This window comes from Echiichthys vipera (genome assembly GCF_963691815.1).
Source record: "Echiichthys vipera genome assembly, chromosome: 10".
In the NCBI taxonomy this organism is placed as follows: domain Eukaryota; kingdom Metazoa; phylum Chordata; class Actinopteri; order Perciformes; family Trachinidae; genus Echiichthys; species Echiichthys vipera.
This window is the reverse complement of record NC_139835.1, coordinates 16,360,823-16,378,925: the sequence shown is the minus strand read 5'-3', so window position 1 is coordinate 16,378,925 and position 18,103 is coordinate 16,360,823. Positions and strand designations below refer to the sequence as shown.

At 39.1% G+C, this 18,103-nt stretch overlaps 1 protein-coding gene across 1 annotated transcript; it reads left to right on the top strand.

Annotated features, from left to right (window-relative positions):
- Positions 1-9,216: 9,216 nt before the first annotated feature.
- LOC310952417 (thioredoxin domain-containing protein 6-like) lies at positions 9,217-17,383 on the top strand (the record flags this gene model as incomplete). The annotated part of the gene is made up of 14 exons (XM_083921029.1): positions 9,217-9,256; positions 9,606-9,709; positions 9,825-9,896; positions 10,825-10,941; positions 11,832-11,913; positions 12,082-12,164; positions 12,266-12,358; positions 12,907-13,061; positions 13,366-13,562; positions 14,042-14,186; positions 14,265-14,372; positions 14,907-15,058; positions 15,146-15,290; positions 17,050-17,383. The coding sequence occupies exons 1-14, from the start codon at positions 9,232-9,234 to the stop codon at positions 17,381-17,383; spliced, it is 1,812 nt and encodes a 603-aa protein (XP_083777155.1). The 5' UTR covers positions 9,217-9,231.
- Between the last annotated feature and the right edge of the window lie 720 nt (positions 17,384-18,103).

Genomic DNA, 18,103 nt, shown 5'->3' with positions numbered 1-18,103 from the left:
TAAATCTAAGAAACTCTGTTCAATGTTGATTTTAAAATCAACATTGAACAGAGTTGCTCCCAGAATTCCAACATATATGGTAACTTTGTTTTCACTTCCTTTGACTCAACTGAGTATCTTTGTGTAAGTGAAAGAAATGCAGCACGCCTATGTAATAATACTTTCTATGCAGTAGTATTTTATATGTGTGGATAATAAGTCTCACGGAGTCCTGTCTGCACCGTGTTTTGATGGGTGCATTAATATTCCGTTTGCACAAGAGTGTCAATGAATATACATAATTTGCCTAACCTAAGTATACACGTTTGAATAACAGTAGTGTTTTTAAAATGAAATCAACTATAAAAGATTTCTATGTTGAGTTATATAGAACACTCTCCACAGTGTTAATATAATTTGAGTCTTATTTAGTGTTAAAAAAAATGTGTGTCAATTTTCAACTATTGCGAGTGTTGTTCCAACTCTGTCACAGTGTTAACTGTTTAACACTTTCAAAAGTGTTGTTTTGACTTTATCTAGAGTAGACCAATGTAGACACTTTGAAAGTGTTGAATTTATCTCCTAGGGAGTTGAATTAACACTTCCATATTGTTGTTGTGTACTAATGCTTTAAATGAAAGCCTCCCCTTGCTGTACACTAAACTGTGCAATATCAACATTTCCTATGTGCAATACTGTGAACTCAACCATTCAGCCAGTAAATGTATTATATTGAGCTTCTTCCATTTACCCCTTTTTAATGTTAACTTTTGTTTACTTTTTTTAACTGATGCATCTTGTTATCGCACTATCCCATTTGCTGCTGTAACACTGCAAATGTCCTTGCTGTGGGATGAATAAAAGGTTTTTCTTATCTTATATTATTAAGGAATGCTGAATCTGAGCAGTGTTGAGGGAACTATAAGATTTGTAGTGGCAGTCCATCCTCCAGTGTGAGTCAGGCACATCATCTTTACTGCATCCAATCTCTGAATAATGCATGCTAGCAAGCTGCATGCATCAGCAGCAAAATGCACAAGCCTGTATGTTTTTTCTTCTCCTCACAGCCAGACTGGAGGCACCCCATCTGCAACCATCAGCACTGAAAAAAAGCAGCAGCAGTAGTCCTACACAGTCCCCCCAAAAAGTTGATGCTTGAATAGGCTATTTGCATAAAGAGAACACCGCCTTCCCAACAGTTCTGTTTTTGGAATATGCTTAGCAAATATATATTTATATATATGCTGCTGTATGCTACTACCTCACTGTTTCAGAGATGGATAACTGTGATAGATGAGAGATAGAGGCCGAGCTGATAGTTGAGCACCTCAGCTCTCTCAAAGATCACAGCTTATTTATTGCCATCTGTAGCACTCCCCCACGCTCTCTTTGCCTGCCTCCAACTGTATACTATGCGTCATCATCAAAGGGATCCAGTGGTTTCTGTGGTTTGATGCAGAATCTCTTGCAGCCCCCACAGCTGTTTTGTTTGTTTCACCTTTTCTGTTTGTTGCCGCTTTGTGTGAGATTTTAGGATTATGCGTTTTAAGCTTAAGACAAAGGCTGGTCATGGCTAAAGAGGTCTGTCAGTCGTAAATCAACTGCTGCCTAAACAACTGAAAGTGATAAAAGCAGCAATTCTGAGGCAATGCCTGTCTCTAGCCTTGACCAAAAAAAACACAAAATAGACTGGAGGGGTGCAGTGTTTGCTGGTTATGCCTCATGACTCACAGTGGCTTCAGACAGATTGCTTTCGTCAAGTACATAAGAAAGAGCCCTGATGAGCAGTAAAAATGCTGAAGAGTATGACACTACAAATAAAACATAACTTCAAAATGAAACGTATTATTACCACTATTGAGTTCTAGTCTCATAAGACTTGCAGGCAAAGTAAGGATAAAATAAGCAGAAAACTTCTGAGAGAGCAGCAAGGGAGCACTCTATTATCTATAATCATTTGGGAGGCTATCTGAAACAAGACCTTTAAACCACAACCCAACCCTCTGAAGACTGTCTACCCACTAATAAACTGGCTTTTCAATTAGCACCTCTCTGACATTACAACGATAACACAAAACCAATTACACGCTGTGCTGCAGATAACTCGTAATCCACTTAATAGGTCTGATTTTACTCTTTTTTTTCTCCCCTTCCACCACGGCTGCCCCGGGGCCTTTTTGTTCTCACCCCAGGACAAGGTATCATTTTGAATTATCGGCATTGAAGGCGCATCTGAAATAGCAAGCTGGCTAGTCTCTTAGAGGATAGTGTTGTATGCCTGTGTAGGGGGTGTTGATGTAGGTGAGATGAGCAAAGCAAAGTTCTCAGGTTTTAACTTGCGGATTCACAGTTCAGCATCACACCTTCAATACATGTCAGTGCTCCTTTCTTAGATAATGTTGTTATTTAGCTTTAGCCTTAGAACCGCAAGTCAGGAATAACATTCATCTTTTTTCTGTGTATGCATTTATCTTTATTTTAGGGCTACAGCTAACAAGTTATTTTCATTTGGGATGAATTAATTGTCTGGTGTATGAAACACCAGAAACAGTGAACAATACCCATCTCCATTTTCCAAAACCCAAGCTAATGTTACAAGATGTTTTGTTTTGTCCTTGCAGCAATCCAAAACCTCAAAATAATCATGCAAAACCATCTACAGCCATTACATATTTGGCATTAAGCTATAAATCGATTATGAAAATAGCTGCCAATTAAATTTCTTCAGATTGACTAAATGATTAATTGACTCATACTTCTACTACTAGTAGTAGTAGTAGTGTCTTATCTTTGTGTCACTGTAGAGCACTTTGTTATGCTTATTATCATTTATTTCACAATATGAGAGATTGTATACAGAGAGAGATTGTTAGCTTAAAAAAAATCACCCTGTCAAAACCCTGATAGGTGTAAAGTATTCCTGCTTATCAGTCCAACCAACACTGTATGCTGAAGAAAGAGAGCAAGTGAGCTGCAGATGTGGGAAATGAGGCTCTCTGGAAGCAGCAGAGCCGAATAAGTAGACTGAGTGACTGCAGCTATTAACCTGGGGCTGTCTCAGCTGTGACAGATAACAGAAACCTGCCTGCCTCTAATGATGCCACAGAGCCAGGCACAAAAATTAGCTGCATTCACACTACGACGTGGAGCAATAAGCTGCAACTTTGCCCCTTGTGCCAACTAACAAACAAAAGATAAACAAATAACCAAATAAATGGCAGCAGCCTAATAGTGGCATCTGTGCAAAAGTAATCATGAATTTCCACATATTAATCAAAGCAGGTCTACTGTATACTGTATAGCCTAAAGTGGTTTTCTTTCAGAGCGCACCTGATATGAGGCAGCCCACCATACAATGCACAAATCAACCATAATTTGCATCAAAATGATATTTCAGTGGAATTCTTTCCCACTTCTCATTGCGTGTTCTCCCTTTAAAGGAGAGCAAACAAAGACATTTTTTGCTTCAGGCTGATTTGTATGAATGGTTGAAAAAAAAAAGATGGTACATGCATTTATCAAACATGGTAATTTGCTTAATGGACTCTGACAAAGCCATTGGCGGTCTCTATTTAGATGCAGATGACTTCTTCCGTACTGGCTTCCTCTGTCACATTGTAGTCAGGGAAAAGAGAAGAAAGCTCCCTCCTGTTTCTACAGACTGACAGTCAATCACTACTGCTGTCTGTCTGTCTGACTGACTGACTGACTGACTGACTGCCAATCTACACTCCTCCTCAACTCCCTTTGGCTCACACTTCCCCTTCACTCTGTATAAATTCTCCATTAGTGCAGCGGGAAGAGAACAAACTACCTCTCAGCTGGAGTCCTCCATGTGTATGAAGCCCCAGAGCCGCACACCGTCATGGTTGTCATGATAGAAAAAGAAGAATGGGAAGTTGGCTGAGAGAAATACTAACAGGTCGAAAAACTGTCTTTGCTTCATTACATCCAGCACCATATCACTCAAAAGCTGTCACTCCTAAACACCGCCTGTTGAAATAGCGTTTCTAATTCTTTCAATTTGACAGTGCTCAACATTATACACCATGACTTTTAACAAATATGCCAGCCCAAAATTAAGCTATTCTGTATTCAACTGCTGTATTGCTTACAGAATAAGTTTTAGGCCTGGGAGAGCTGATAAGCATGCAACAAGCATATTGAGAGCACAGGGCTTTCCTGCTATTAAAAAAACTAACGGAGCACTCTGTGTGTGTTTGTGTGTGTGTGTGTGTGTGTGTGTGGGGGGGGGGGGGGGGGGGGGGGTGGAGGAGTGGCTCAATGTTCAGGCAACAGTGCCCTCTTGGAAATAAATAAAGACCAGCCTCTGCCATTGGATGTCTGTCTAATGCACATTTACAATTCTGTTGTTTGGTGAATCGTGATCTTTGTGCATAAAAATAGCATCAGCTTTTGCAAATGAGTTTATTAAACATTTTCTCTTGTATCATTTCACTAGTGCCAATGATATATATATGATCACAAATACAGACAATCTGACACTTTCTTCTTCATCTACTGAAGATGGACTAAAACGTGTGTGATTTGGGAACTTTTGTACTTTCATCATTACTGCCATTAGATGTCGGTTTATTTTTAGCTTGCACATAGTCTGTGTTTGCATCTTTGCTTTACACTGTAGCAATCTCGAGCTGAATCGATTAGTTCATTAATAGAAGTGTAAGCAGCTACTTTGATGTTTTTGTTCATAATTTTCCTTTTGGCTCTGCAAAGTTGTAACGTGTGTGTTGTCACTACTCTTTGACTCATCGATGAATCAAATGATTAATCAGCAGATTCATCAATATTGAAAATAGATTTTTATTCCTGCCCTACAGCGATCCCTAATGTTTGTAAAATACAGTTCCTCACAGTAGAGACGAAAAAAATACAATAACTAGAAAACAAATTAAGATATTTTGTTTCTTTTGAACAATTCCTTAAGGGCGTTAAGCTACAGACCAACTGAGATTTCTACAACATTTGTTTCTGAACAATTAGACGAAAACCCTTTGGGCTTGAGTTTTGAGGAGGACGAAGCCTCTTCCAAGAATAAACACGACAAACCAAGTTCTTTAATGAGGCTTAAATATGACTTCTGTGCTTAGATGTGCTAATGGTGATTAATCTTCAGAACTGTCGCAGCCTCAAATCCTCTGCGTCTTTCATCACTGAGTAGAGATTAACAGTAAACCACCAGAGGAGATGATAAGTGGTTTCTTCTAGTCCACATAGGGACTGAAGGCCTGAGAGACTGGGGGAAGGACCTGCTGTACCGTGGAAAACCTTTTTGCATTAGTATGGTTACCAGCTTTAAGTAAAGACCTTCAAAGTGTGTCATACAAATGGCCCAAGGCAAAGACATTCTGCAGAAACATTTTCTCCGAATTCAGCCGACGGTCAGTGGTGAAGAACTGTTGGAAGTATTTTGTCTGAGGGTTTATGAAACACAATATTTTGAGGCCAAAATATATTTTTAAAAGCCTTTGCTTTGAGACATAAAGCAAGCAGACAAGTACACAGAAGTTTGTCACTAAGTGCATGAGCAACCTAAATGAGACAGATAATATTTTAAATTAAAAGCAAAAACAATTCACTTCTGTTTTGTTGATGCATTCAGATTTTAGGAATATTCATAACATAAAGGTGAACTCTGTGGGAATGATTACTCACCACCTAGAAAGATATAGACAGTGCAGCGTATTCATTTGAAGTGTGTACAGCCATTCCTTGTCTGAACATATGCCACCCTGACTTGTGGCAGTGATTAATTGAACGTCACAGCTTGGAATGAGATAGTGACATCTCGTCTAAATACCCTGCAACAATCTTCTCCCAGTGAACTCCCCTGAGACAGAGCAATCACATTTCAGTTTGCAAGAGCATACCCGTTCAGTGTAACAGTCAACCGCAAGCACGCAGCAGCAGCCGTCATTATTGATGACATTTGATTACACAAAGGCCAATATTTGAAATGGGCACATGGGAGAAAAGCATCAAATCAATGTTTCTCATTGACTTTATAGAACTAAAGCAATCACTTCCTTACATCTCTCTGACGAAAGAACAAGAACACAGGCCTGCAAATTATGCACTATGAATCTTATTTCTCAGGGCAAGGACTTTCTCACAGCCGCCATGATGGAGGGGATGTGATTGTAACTCCCATCTGGCTGCATAATGAGCTTAGAGTGAGGCACACAGGGTTTCTAATAGAAACATGTCATACGGTACATACAGCACAGAGGGAGCAAGATGAACTGCAGGGCTGTTGTTGATAGTATAAAGCACCCTGCCATTTATCTTTAGTGTCTCATTTTATGATTCTCTTTCTCACTCACTGTCGCAACGCACTGTGATTTGTCCTTTTACAAAATTACTCTAATTGTTCCGAACTGTTTTTGCTGGGCCCACTTTGTGAGGGAGGAGGCGGTGAAGCTGAACCGCTTAAGTGCAAGCAGTTCATTGAAATTCATGCGGGAAGAGCATGCAGAAGTGGTCTGATCTTTTTAGAGGACCTATTTCACTATTAAATGAAATGTTACAGTTGGAGAGAAGCCTGTCTGAGGTGTCAGGATAGCACTGAGTGAGGAAGTATGTGAATTTCATCACCAAAGGAAAGATGTAGGCCACACATATAATGTGGGTTTTTTTGGGAGGAAATTACCTGAATAACTTGCTGTAAAAAACAGATTCAATTCAACACAGCACTTGTAGCAAAACATCACACACACTTTTCTTTAGTAGGTCAAAAAGTGTAAGATTATAATTAAAACAATTTAAAGTTGGGTAACACTTTAGGTTACACTCTTCATTTACAGGGGAGTTATGGTGTACATAATGAGTAAGAATAAAATACCAGTATACCAATGTAAGAAGGCAAAGCTCTGTCTCTGTGGGGGACTGTTTACTATCACTTTATCTAGTTTAATGTTTACTGTTTCACTTGCATAGTGTGATGATTTATAAATAAAGCTGTGCATAAAGGGATACTCAAGTGATTTAGAATTGTACCTCAATAATGTTTAGGGGTTTGAAGGAGAAAAAAAAAAAGTCAAAATTGATGCAGCAAGGCCGAGATAATCCTACCTTTTAACCACAGGATCCTCCACTTCCAAAAATGTTACTTCAGTATATTTCACCTGCAAGTAGCCTACGCTTCCAGGGGATATCAGTAAAAGTTGCAATACTACACTACAAAAAAATACTCAATACAAGTAAGTCCTGCAAGTATTAGCTAGACATTGTACTATGAATGTAAGTGAAATAATTAATTATGCAGGTCCTTGTTATTATATAATTGGATCATTATTCTTGATTCATCATGTAAGTGGTAGGCTACACTTAAATGTTCTAGTTGATTGGGATGGAGCTATTTATAATAACTGCTTCATACTGTTGGGTAATGCAACATAGACATAGATTTTGTAATGTGATCATATGTTTTGTATGTAAATGTAACCTAATTCAGTTCAAGTAAAAGCTATAGCTGCAAATACGTGTGTTGGAGTTCCCTCTGTATGTAGCCTACCTTTATAGTGATTAGGAGCAGCTGCAATGCCAGCTATTGAGGCTACAACTGATATCAGACTGGGGAGTTTTCTGCACCTTCTTAAAAAATCCCCACTGGTAGCATAATCTTTGGATAACATGCTGAATATTTGAAGCCCCTGCGAACTCATGCGAGAAAAAAGAACTGAGTCGAGCTGGGATAAAAGTAACACAGATGTAAGGAGGACTAAACATGATTGAAGTCTCAATGAATCAACAAATAAATAAATGCATTATTAAATGTATAAATAAATTCTGGAATAAATAAATAAATAAGTAAATGCCAAAACAATGATTAATGAGCCTGTGAATGTTCTCATTTGTCCAGGTCAGCGTTATCCTCAAAGCAATTTCAGTCAAAAACAACTGGACTGGTTGTTTGTCTAGGAAGACGTTTCACCTCTCATCCAAGAGGCTTCATTAGTTCATGATTAATGAGTAAATTAATTAATTTATGTTTTACATTTAATTCTTCATTTTTGTTCACCTACATTTATTTATTTCTGTATTTCTGTCTCCACATGTTAATGAGGTAGGAGGTCCCATTTATTTACAGTATGTATTCTTTTAAATGATTCATTTACTTCTGCATTAATTTATTAATGTACACATTTAATTATTTCTGGATTTCTGTGTCCATGTGTAGATGAGGTAGGAAATCCCATTTATGAATGCATTTTCTATTTATTCATTTATTTATTCATTCATTTATCTATTTATACATTTATTTATTTTTGTGTCCATGTGATAATGGGGTAGGAGGTCCCATTTATGCATACATTTTTTATTTATTCATTTATTTATGCATTCATTTATCTATTTATACATTTATTTATTTTGTGTCCATGTGTTAATGAGGTAGGAGGTCCCATTTATGCATGCATTTTTTATTTATTCATTTATTTATGCATTAATTTATCTATTTATACATTTATTTATTTTTGTGTCCATGTGTTAATGGGGTAGGAGGTCCCATTTATTCATGTATTTTATGTATCAATTTATTTATCCATTCATTCAATTATTTATGCATTTATTTATGTCTGTATTTCTGTGTTTGTATGTTAATGAGGTAGGAGGTCCCATTTATTAATGTATTCATGCATTTATTTATTTATTCCTGTATTTGATTTAAACATTTATGTATTAATTTATTTGTTTGTTTGTTTATTTATTTATTGAGACTGAGTCATGTTTAGTCCTCCATACAGAGGTTTTGACTGCCATGTGCTATTAAACGAATCAAACTGCGTATCAATATAAAACAAATCAAAAAAGAACCTGCTTTGGTGTTCATTCACAGTGCCAACAGAAGCTGACGGACTTATTTTAGCGGCGCACTTCAGTCAAATAGTTCTGCTCCGGAAGACACCGTTGCTTAGCAACTAAGGGGCACAAACAAGCGTGAGCGGCATCTGGGGAGATTTGACAGCGTGATTAGAAACTCGACCATACTTGCGTTTTAATTTCAGGTTAATTAAGCTTATCTTTAAAATAATCTCGTTGGGCAGCTCTTTTAGAAATCTCAAGTAAATTGAGCAAATGGCAGGCAAGAAGAAAGAAGCGAGTCTGCAGGTTGGCGTTTGTAAAGAGCCCTCTATGCTTAAAGATAGCTTTATGAAGCATTGACGTGAATTGTTTTTTGTTCTTATTATTCTCGTCCAGGCGTCTGTCACAAACCAAGAGCAGTGGGAGGAGATGCTTGCGACCAAAGGTTTGACAGGTAACTTTAAACCAAGTTAAGAACTTCACAAGGAAAGGGGTTGTTGCTACCATAGGCCACGTTCAAATCTATTAGAAACTATCACAACACTATGCATCTGCATCATACTGTTGTAACTAGTTGTATCTTGTATTTCTTTGTGTGTGAGTGCAAGTGTGTGAATGAGCTTTGTCATTTGGATGTAATTTATTGTATGCTGCTGCCCCACTGTGTTCATAGGGATAACTGCAGATTGAGTGCTTGTACCTCTTCCCCCTCCCTTTCTCTCTCTCTCTCTCTCTCTCTCTCTCTCTCTCTCTCTCTCTCACACACACACATACACACACACACACACACATCGCTATTGTAGTTGTAGATGTGTACCAGCAATGGTGTGGTCCTTGTCGTGCTGTGGTTAGTCTCCTACGAAAAATAAAGAACGAACTGGGTGATGACCTGTTACATTTTGCCACAGTAAGCCCCAAGTGAATTAATGATTTGAACAATTTAAATTTTCAAAATTTAAACCAAGTTATGTGAAGAAGCAGATCTAAACTTGTTTTTGTGTGTGCTTGTGTGTGTGGTGCAGGCTGAGGCAGACAGCATTGATGCTTTGGAGAGGTATCGAGGCAAGTGTGAACCCACCTTCCTCTTCTATGGGGTGAGTGTTGAGTGTGAGTGTGTGTGTGTGTGTGTGTGTGTGTGTGTGAGTGTGTGTGTATGTGTGTGTGTGTGTCTGTGTGTGTGTGTGTGTGTGTGTGTAGGCTTGTACAGTAAATGTGTGCGTTCATGCTTCAGCGTATATTAAGAGATGCCCTATAGCCTTATCAAACGTAGCGGCCTCTGAGTCAGTCAGCAGAATTTATAGTATACAAAACTATTTGAGGGTTTTAACTTTTCACCTTCCTGTACCTAAACTGTAGATTTAAGAATAAACGTTCTAAGTTTGTGTCAATGGCAAAAAAAACCTGGCAAATCCCAAAAGCCCTTGACAAAAAATGTTTACAGAAAGGCCTAGGAAAAAGCTCCCATCCTCTCTTCAGCATGTTTGAGCCCTTGAGCTCCGGGAGGCGCTATAGAGTCCATCTGGCAACTAAAAATGTATTTAAGAAGTGAAGATGAACTGTTCTGAATGTCTAATATGTGACCCTGTGTATGCGTTTGTTTTTCTAACTGTTATTTTGTTGTTATTTCTTGTGTTTGGTGAGTAGAAGACAACATTTCCACCCTGATGGACAACAAAGATATATTCTAATTTCTGTCCTAATATTTTCTCCAGTTAATTCTATATTTATCTGTTTATTTTCTGGCTATATTTCTTTTTCCGTTTTATCCTGACTATAATGCTCAGAGGTGTAATGATGTAGTTAAAATAGGGCCGTGAATAGAGTCGTGATCTCTCTGGCGGTGATGCAATATGCAGCCAATTATTTTATTTATTAAATCCCTTTTATCAGAATTGTGCACATTCCTGATCCAGCATTCCTTTTTTTTTGTTCTTTGTGTGCAGAATCTTTTTTGCATCTCTGTTTGTCATTGCTTGTTGAGTTAAATTGAATGAAAAGGTCTGCGTATTGTTGAATGAACAGGGTGGGGAGCTCGTGGCTGTGCTGCGAGGGGCCAATGCTCCTCTCCTTCAGAGGATAATTGTTGAGGAACTGGCCAAGGAGAAGTTGGTCCTGGAGCAAGGGGGTGAACGCAAAGCGGTGAGCAATAAGCTAAACCCACATACATATACACAGTTACACAGTACAGAATATTAACACATATGTTAATTCTAGAGCTGAAGCAATAGGCCTTTTCACAGCAGACATTTTGACTTGTCATAGGAGGAAATACACAGGTGGCACAAGTGTCCCCGTAAGCTGAAGGATAAAAATGAAGTTCAGCCGTCATTGATTTTATTATTTCTACCTGTGCTTTTTTTACCATTGTAACAAAATGTTTTCCTATTTAGCAATTAATCAATGAATCAATAAGTCAAATAGCCAATCGTCAGAAAATGAATCTGAAACTATTTAGAACAAATATATACAAAACACAACAAAAATACAACAAATAAGTTGTCACCCCAATACACCCATCGACATACAGTATAACCAGACAAAGAAAATGTAATAAAAGTAGTGAAAAGTCCATGCATGCCAAGATAAACTGTACAGACAACCACACTCATAAATAAGCATACACTGCTAAGTTGCAGCTTAGTCCATTAGCTTTGTGATACAGTATAATCAGTAAAGGGACAACATATTTTTTACGCAAAAATGCATTCTCTAGTTCTAGCTTCACAAATGCGAGCATTTAGTGCTTTTGTTTGTCTTAAATTAAAAGATTAAATTACATTTTTTGGATTAGTTTGACAAAACAAGCTAATTGTAGCAATCACCATTGATTTATTCTCATAATTATGCTCATTATTTTCTCGACCAAAAAAATGTATTCACTGAGAAAATAACAGATGAATCAATATTAAAATAACAAATAGTTCCAGCCATAGTCCATTTATACAAGGACATACAGTATGTATTTGTGTTTGTACACACCCACTTAAGCATTCATTGTTTTCATTTTGCTGTGGTTTTTTATCCATCAGGTTAAAGATGATGGTCTGGTGGATGATGAGAAGAAAGATGAGGAGACGCCACATGAGTCAGAAAATGAAGAAAACATAATTGGTACTGTGGAAGCAAGATAATCATATTAGCTGTCAATTGATTTTTCTCATTATTGCTGATAATGCTGTTACTGTGATTACCATTGCTGTTTACCAGCATCATCATGATTCTGTTCACCATTTTATCTGCAATGCCAATCGTCACTCATGTTGTTCTTTTCTGTTGTAGTTCCTGCCAGTAAATCCTACACAGTTGCAATCATCAAACCAGATGCTGTTGCTCACGGCAAGGCAAATGAGATCATTATGAAGGTACACAGAGACTTACACTGCTCACACTCTGAGAAGACAAGATTGTCTCAAGCCTTCCTGCTGACATTTGTTCATTATCCTGACATTACTCCCGTGGTTAGATTCAAGATGCTGGGTTTGAGATCCTGACCCAGGAGGAGCGCACCCTGACTGAGGTTGAGGCTCGAGATTTTTACCAGCACAAAGCAGAAGAGGTGTGGTGAGAATATTGTATAATAGAATAATAGCAAAAAAGCATCTTAGACGAACATTTGTCAGATACAGGCATAACAGTAAGTGTTTGTTCTTCAGTTTAGTGTATGTTAGTGAGTATGGGTAATTTAAATTCTCAGTCAACATCCTAATGGGAGAGTAGTCGCAACCAGTGTAAAAATCATTTCAATTAGTTTGCAATACATCACACTTCCATCTGCATTTCTGCACAGGGCTCAAAATAGACCTGCTGTGTAAGCAGCTTTTTTTTTTTGCTTATCACGCTGTTTGTGATCAGACTAAATGATTAGAGATTCAGAAATATAAAAGGTAAGGAAATGTGCCTGGGTAAAGCAATAGTCTTCATGATATAATACATAAAATAAATTGTATCTGCCTTTTAAAAATAAATAAATACAAATTTTCTTTTACACCTTTTAAATATGAATCCTGATTTCACAATGTAAAAAGACCTTTGGTCTTTCTTGTTAAATGTGTTCATTGCATTAACACGTGTATGCGCTTGTCTCTGCGTGTATGTGATTTGTAGGCTTGCTTAGAAGACTTGGTGCAGTTCATGTCCAGTGGTCCTTCCCATATTCTGGTACTCTCTCAGGTTGAGGGCTCAGCTGACGTTGTACCAGCATGGCGTGAGTTCATTGGCCCAGCAGACATAGAGGAAGCCAGGAGAGATAAACCAGAAAGGTTAGTTATTGGAAGTATGCTACATTCATAAATGGATTTGAGAAAACATCAACAATGGTATAAACACCGTAAGATATGGATGCTTTGTTAAGAAGAACATTTGTTTCTAGCATAGGCATTTATTCACGCACAGTCGATTGCAAAAGTGTGAAACAATCTCAGGCTTAACTCTGAAAAAGCAAACAAACAGCACATTCTCGCCTGCTCCGTCAGACACACCCAAACATTATGCCTCTCTCTGGTCGAGCACCAGCCGAGCAACCATCTGCTCTCCTCTCCTTTCTCCCCCCCTGGCTTCCTGCAGCTTGCGGGCACAATACGGCACACAGACACTGTTCAACGCCGTGCACGGTAGTGAGGACATCGACCAGGCCAGCAGGGAGCTCGCCTTCTTCTTCCCCAACTTTAGGACGGCTTCAGTTACGAAGCAGGATGGGGAGGAAGAGCATGTGGAGAGGACACTGGCTCTTATCCGGCCTGACGTTGCCAGAGAAAACAGAGGTGGGGCTTGTGCCAAGTACACAAGCGCAAGTACACAAGTGTGTGAGCACAGAAAAACACACAAAGGTGGTTCATATTGACATGGTGCAACTGCATTTTGATTCCCACCACAAAGGGGCAGTTGCAGATTTTTTTTGTTATTGATCTCTGCAGAAAATTATATCATACTTTCAAATTAGAATATGGCTATCTTTATGCCAGTTTAAAAAGATAGTTTGAATATTTTGAAGTGGAGTTGTATGAGGAACTTTTTCATAGTCAAAAATCAGAACTATCCCTGTAATAGGTACACGAATAAAACTAATGAAGTCTAATGCAATGCAATAAATACACTGCTAAAACTAAAACTGCTAGAACAGTTTAAGCAAAAACTTTCATGAAGGTAGGATTTATTACAGGACTGCTGCATTAGACCGCATTGGCTAGTTGTACCTAATAAACTGGCAATGAGTGTGTATTTGATATCTATTGTTCTGCAGAGGAGATTTTGTCTCAAATCCACAAGTCAGGCTTCACCGTGGCTCTCCAAAGAGAGGTGATGTTGACAGAGGAGCAGGTCAGACAGTTTTACGTCCAACATGTTGAGCAGGACTATTTTCCTGCATTGCTCCAAAGCATGACCAGGTAACTTACACATGCTCTGAAAAAAATCTACTGTAATCTGTTACTGCAGACATGCATTTAATATGTGTGTATTTACAGTGGGCCAGTGCTAGTTTTGGCTCTGGCTAGAACCGGGGCTGTCCATCACTGGAAAAACATCCTTGGTCCTGCTGATGTTATTAAAGCCAGAGAGGAGAGTCCTGAATGGTGAGTGATGTGTTGCTTTATTTATTTACACAATTAAATCCAGAGTCCAGAGAAGTTACTGTGGAGTCATAACAAATGGAGGTTCCATTGTTAAACCATCTGACAGCTTGTTAGAAAGGACTTATATTATATTTCTCTTTTCAGGTTATTAAAAACAAGAGAGAGAAGGCTTACCATTCTACAATCACACAGGAAGAAATCAACTAGATAACATTTTATTTTCCAACCGTGGTGTAGTCACAAGACAAAGATACATTTGAGATAAAGTTCTATTCTTGTGTCTCTCTGCGTGTAATGCACAATGTTCACTTAAGTTTCTGGGGTTTCTTGAAAGGCAATCTTAAAAATTTGACAAATCACTAGCTGAAGTAGAGGCAGATAAGGCAGGGTGTGCCAAAGTGAAAAAATTACAAATTACACCACTTCATTAAATAATAATTCCTGGAAACCATCAAATATTAGTTGGTAAATACTAAGATACTAAGATACCTAATCATGCCTGTAATGGTGACTTCCGTGTCCCTCATCACTCAGTCTTAGGGCCCAATTTGCTGTGGAGAACGAGCCTATCAACCAGCTGCATGGCAGTGAAAGCCATGAAGAGGCAGAACGAGAGATCAACTTCTTCTTTCCTAAACAGCGAACACTGGCAGTGATCAAACCTGATGCCATGGAGGAACACAGAGGTCACTTCTGCTCTTTTAGTAAAATATAAAAATGAACTTGCGTTTATATAAGTCATCTTATAGTATATTTTCTATTAACTCTAGCAGAAAGGATTTTGGGGGAGATCAGAGACAGCGGTTTCTCTGTGACACAGCTGAAGGAGATGGTGCTGTCGAGGGAGATGGCTGAGGAGTTTTACAAAGATCACAGGGAGAAGCCTTTCTTCAACCAACTGGTGGAATCCATGTGTCGGTAAGCATATCCCAAACACAGCCACAGGAGAAGGGCACATTGACCACAGCAGCCCTGCCCTAATTCCTGTTGCCGCTGAAACTTTTGAGAGCCCCTTTTAACATGAATCTTAGCTGCTAAAAATCAAGGCAGCCTCAGGCTTGGTTAGAAAGTCCATCTCAGTTTCATTCTTTGATTGTAGAGTTATCTTCCGCTCCGATTAGTTCCTTCACGTGGTTGATACACAACTGCCAGGATACAATGGACAGATAGATGTGTGGAGCTGGACACTTCAGTCTGAGAAACTACCTTTCCTGTCACTATGCCACAAGTTACGCTTAAAATTGTATTTTTATATTCAAGCCATTGTAGAATGTTTTACAAGTTTGTTTTTAAAGCTAAGGTACCACTTTATATCCTGTGACGTATTTAAGGATTAACTTAAAACCAGGATGAAAAGCAGCTTTACTGCCCTCTCTGGTTGGAAGTTTCAGGCCTGTTTCACCTGTTGGGTGTGTTCAGAAATGTGCACCTGTAAATCACTGCAGCCAGGTGAGCAGATAAACCCCTGACAGTAAAAAAAAAACAAGATTTTCAGGGTAGCCCAGTTATTCTTTATAGCATCATCCAAGAAAGCACTTTGGTGATTTGCAGATCAATACTCATTGATATGTTTATGTTAAGCTTCACTGAGTTGGAAGGTGACTTTTTTTAGATGTCTAGAATGTGTAATGACTAAATGTCAGAGTAAAGCAGGCCCTTTGTAGGTTCATGTTGAAATATAATACACATTAAACAGCTGGAATATTTAACCTAGACATCTAAAACAAGTTTCACATTTCAACCAAATTCAAACTTACTAGGAAGGTTTAGTCAAAGGCTGCTTTTGTAACAATACTAAGTGTCCTGCAAAATTTATATCCATAGCAACAAAGACCATATTGTCACAGATAGCTGAATGTGAAGGAGTTCAAGAACCTAGGGATTATGTTCAAGAGTGAGGGGACGATGGAGCGCAAGTTTGGCCGGAGAATCTGAGCAGCAGGGGCGGTATTGCAGTCGCTCTACCGCACCGTTGTGACGAAAAAGAGAGCTGAGCCGGAAGGCAAAGCTCTCCTTCCTACCCTCACCTATGGTCATGAAAGCTGGGTCATGACCGAAAGAACGAGATCGGCCGAAATGGGTTTTCTCAGGAGGGTGGCTGGAGTCTCCCTTAGAGATAGGGTGAGAAGTTCAGCCATCCGGAGGAGGAACTCGGAGTAGAGCCGCTTCTCCTTTGCGTTGAAAGGAGCCAGTTGAGGTGGTTCGGGTATCTAGTAGGGATGCCCCCTTGGTGCCTCCCTAGGGAGATGTTCCAGGCATGTCCAGCTGGGAGGAGGCCTCGGGTAAGACCCAGGACTAGGTGGAGAGATTATATCTCCACACTGGCCTGGGAACGCTCGGGATCCCCCTGTAAGAGCTGGTTAGTGTGAAGTTTGGGGTCCCCTGCTAAGGCTGCTGCCCCCGCGACCTGACCCCTGAAAAGCCGTTGAAGAGGAGATGAGATGAATAAGAATGTGGGCAGGTGCATCCATCTTTCCCATATGTTTGTGTTGAATACAATGACAGTGAATGGGTAATGTTTATCAGTCATATGTGTCAGCAACCGTGAGCAATCACTGGTCATAGTAGCAAAGCATATAACATAAACCAACAATCTGACATGACGCGAGTCAGGCTTCACCAGGAAATACTTAAAATGGCATTTCATTACATAATAGTCTGTTGTTGTTTGTTTCAGGGGGCCCTGTATGATGATCATCCTGACCAAGGAAAATGCAGTAGAGGATTGGAGGGCCATGATGGGCCCTGTAGACCCTGAACATGCAAAGGTGACGTCCCCAAACTCCCTGAGGGCCCGCTTTGCCTCAGATATCCTCCACAACTCAGTCCACGGCTCCTCCAATGAACAGCATGCAGAGGAGAAGATCCATTTTATCTTCAGTGACATCTGCTCAGAGGCAGAGCTTGCCACTGATGGAGAGACTGACACAACAATTTTAGGTAATCTTATGATGTGTGTGACAGTCATTTCCATCTGGCACACCACCTGGTCCCAAATGAATGACACTTAGGTTTTTTTTACCGTATTTCTGCTAGAAACAATCCAGTTATGTCATATGGTTGACAAAAAAATATATTGTAAACCTGAAATAACCATCAATTTCTTGCAGCAAAAGACAAAGACTGTTTTGCTGATGAAAACACAGGAAGGTCAAAATCCACATCTGAAGAAATGCCCGATAACCATCACAGAGGTATGCAATTAGTAATAAGTTTTTCACTGACACTTTATCTGGCCCAATTCAAGTGCTTGATTCTTCAAAGTCAGCAATTCTAGACTGAATATGTAATAAACAAAGGCCTGTTCCCAACGAAAGGACCTTACAGCCATACACAAGTATATATGCCTTTGCACCCCTCAGTTTCACACAATCCATTGTGCACTGGTCAGTTTGAGCAGAGGAATTTGTAAGGTGTTGGTCATCAGTCAACGGTAAATATATTTCATCAATAAGACCAATGAGAAAGCATCTGCAAGTTGTGAAAAATAGAAACCAGGCATCAAAGCTGTCGTTAATCACAGGATGTCACAGAATTTTAGATCATAACTGCAGTATAAGGATGTATTCACTGTTAACCTGGTCTATTTGCCATTTTCCATCCATGAGGTTGGTAGAATTTCCACTGATACAGTATTTAAACTTCGTCAGCTTTGTATGTTGTACTTTTGACGGGGAATGCCCGAAAACACAATTACTTTTGGTCTTTGAGACTATTTGTGTTTGGTGAGG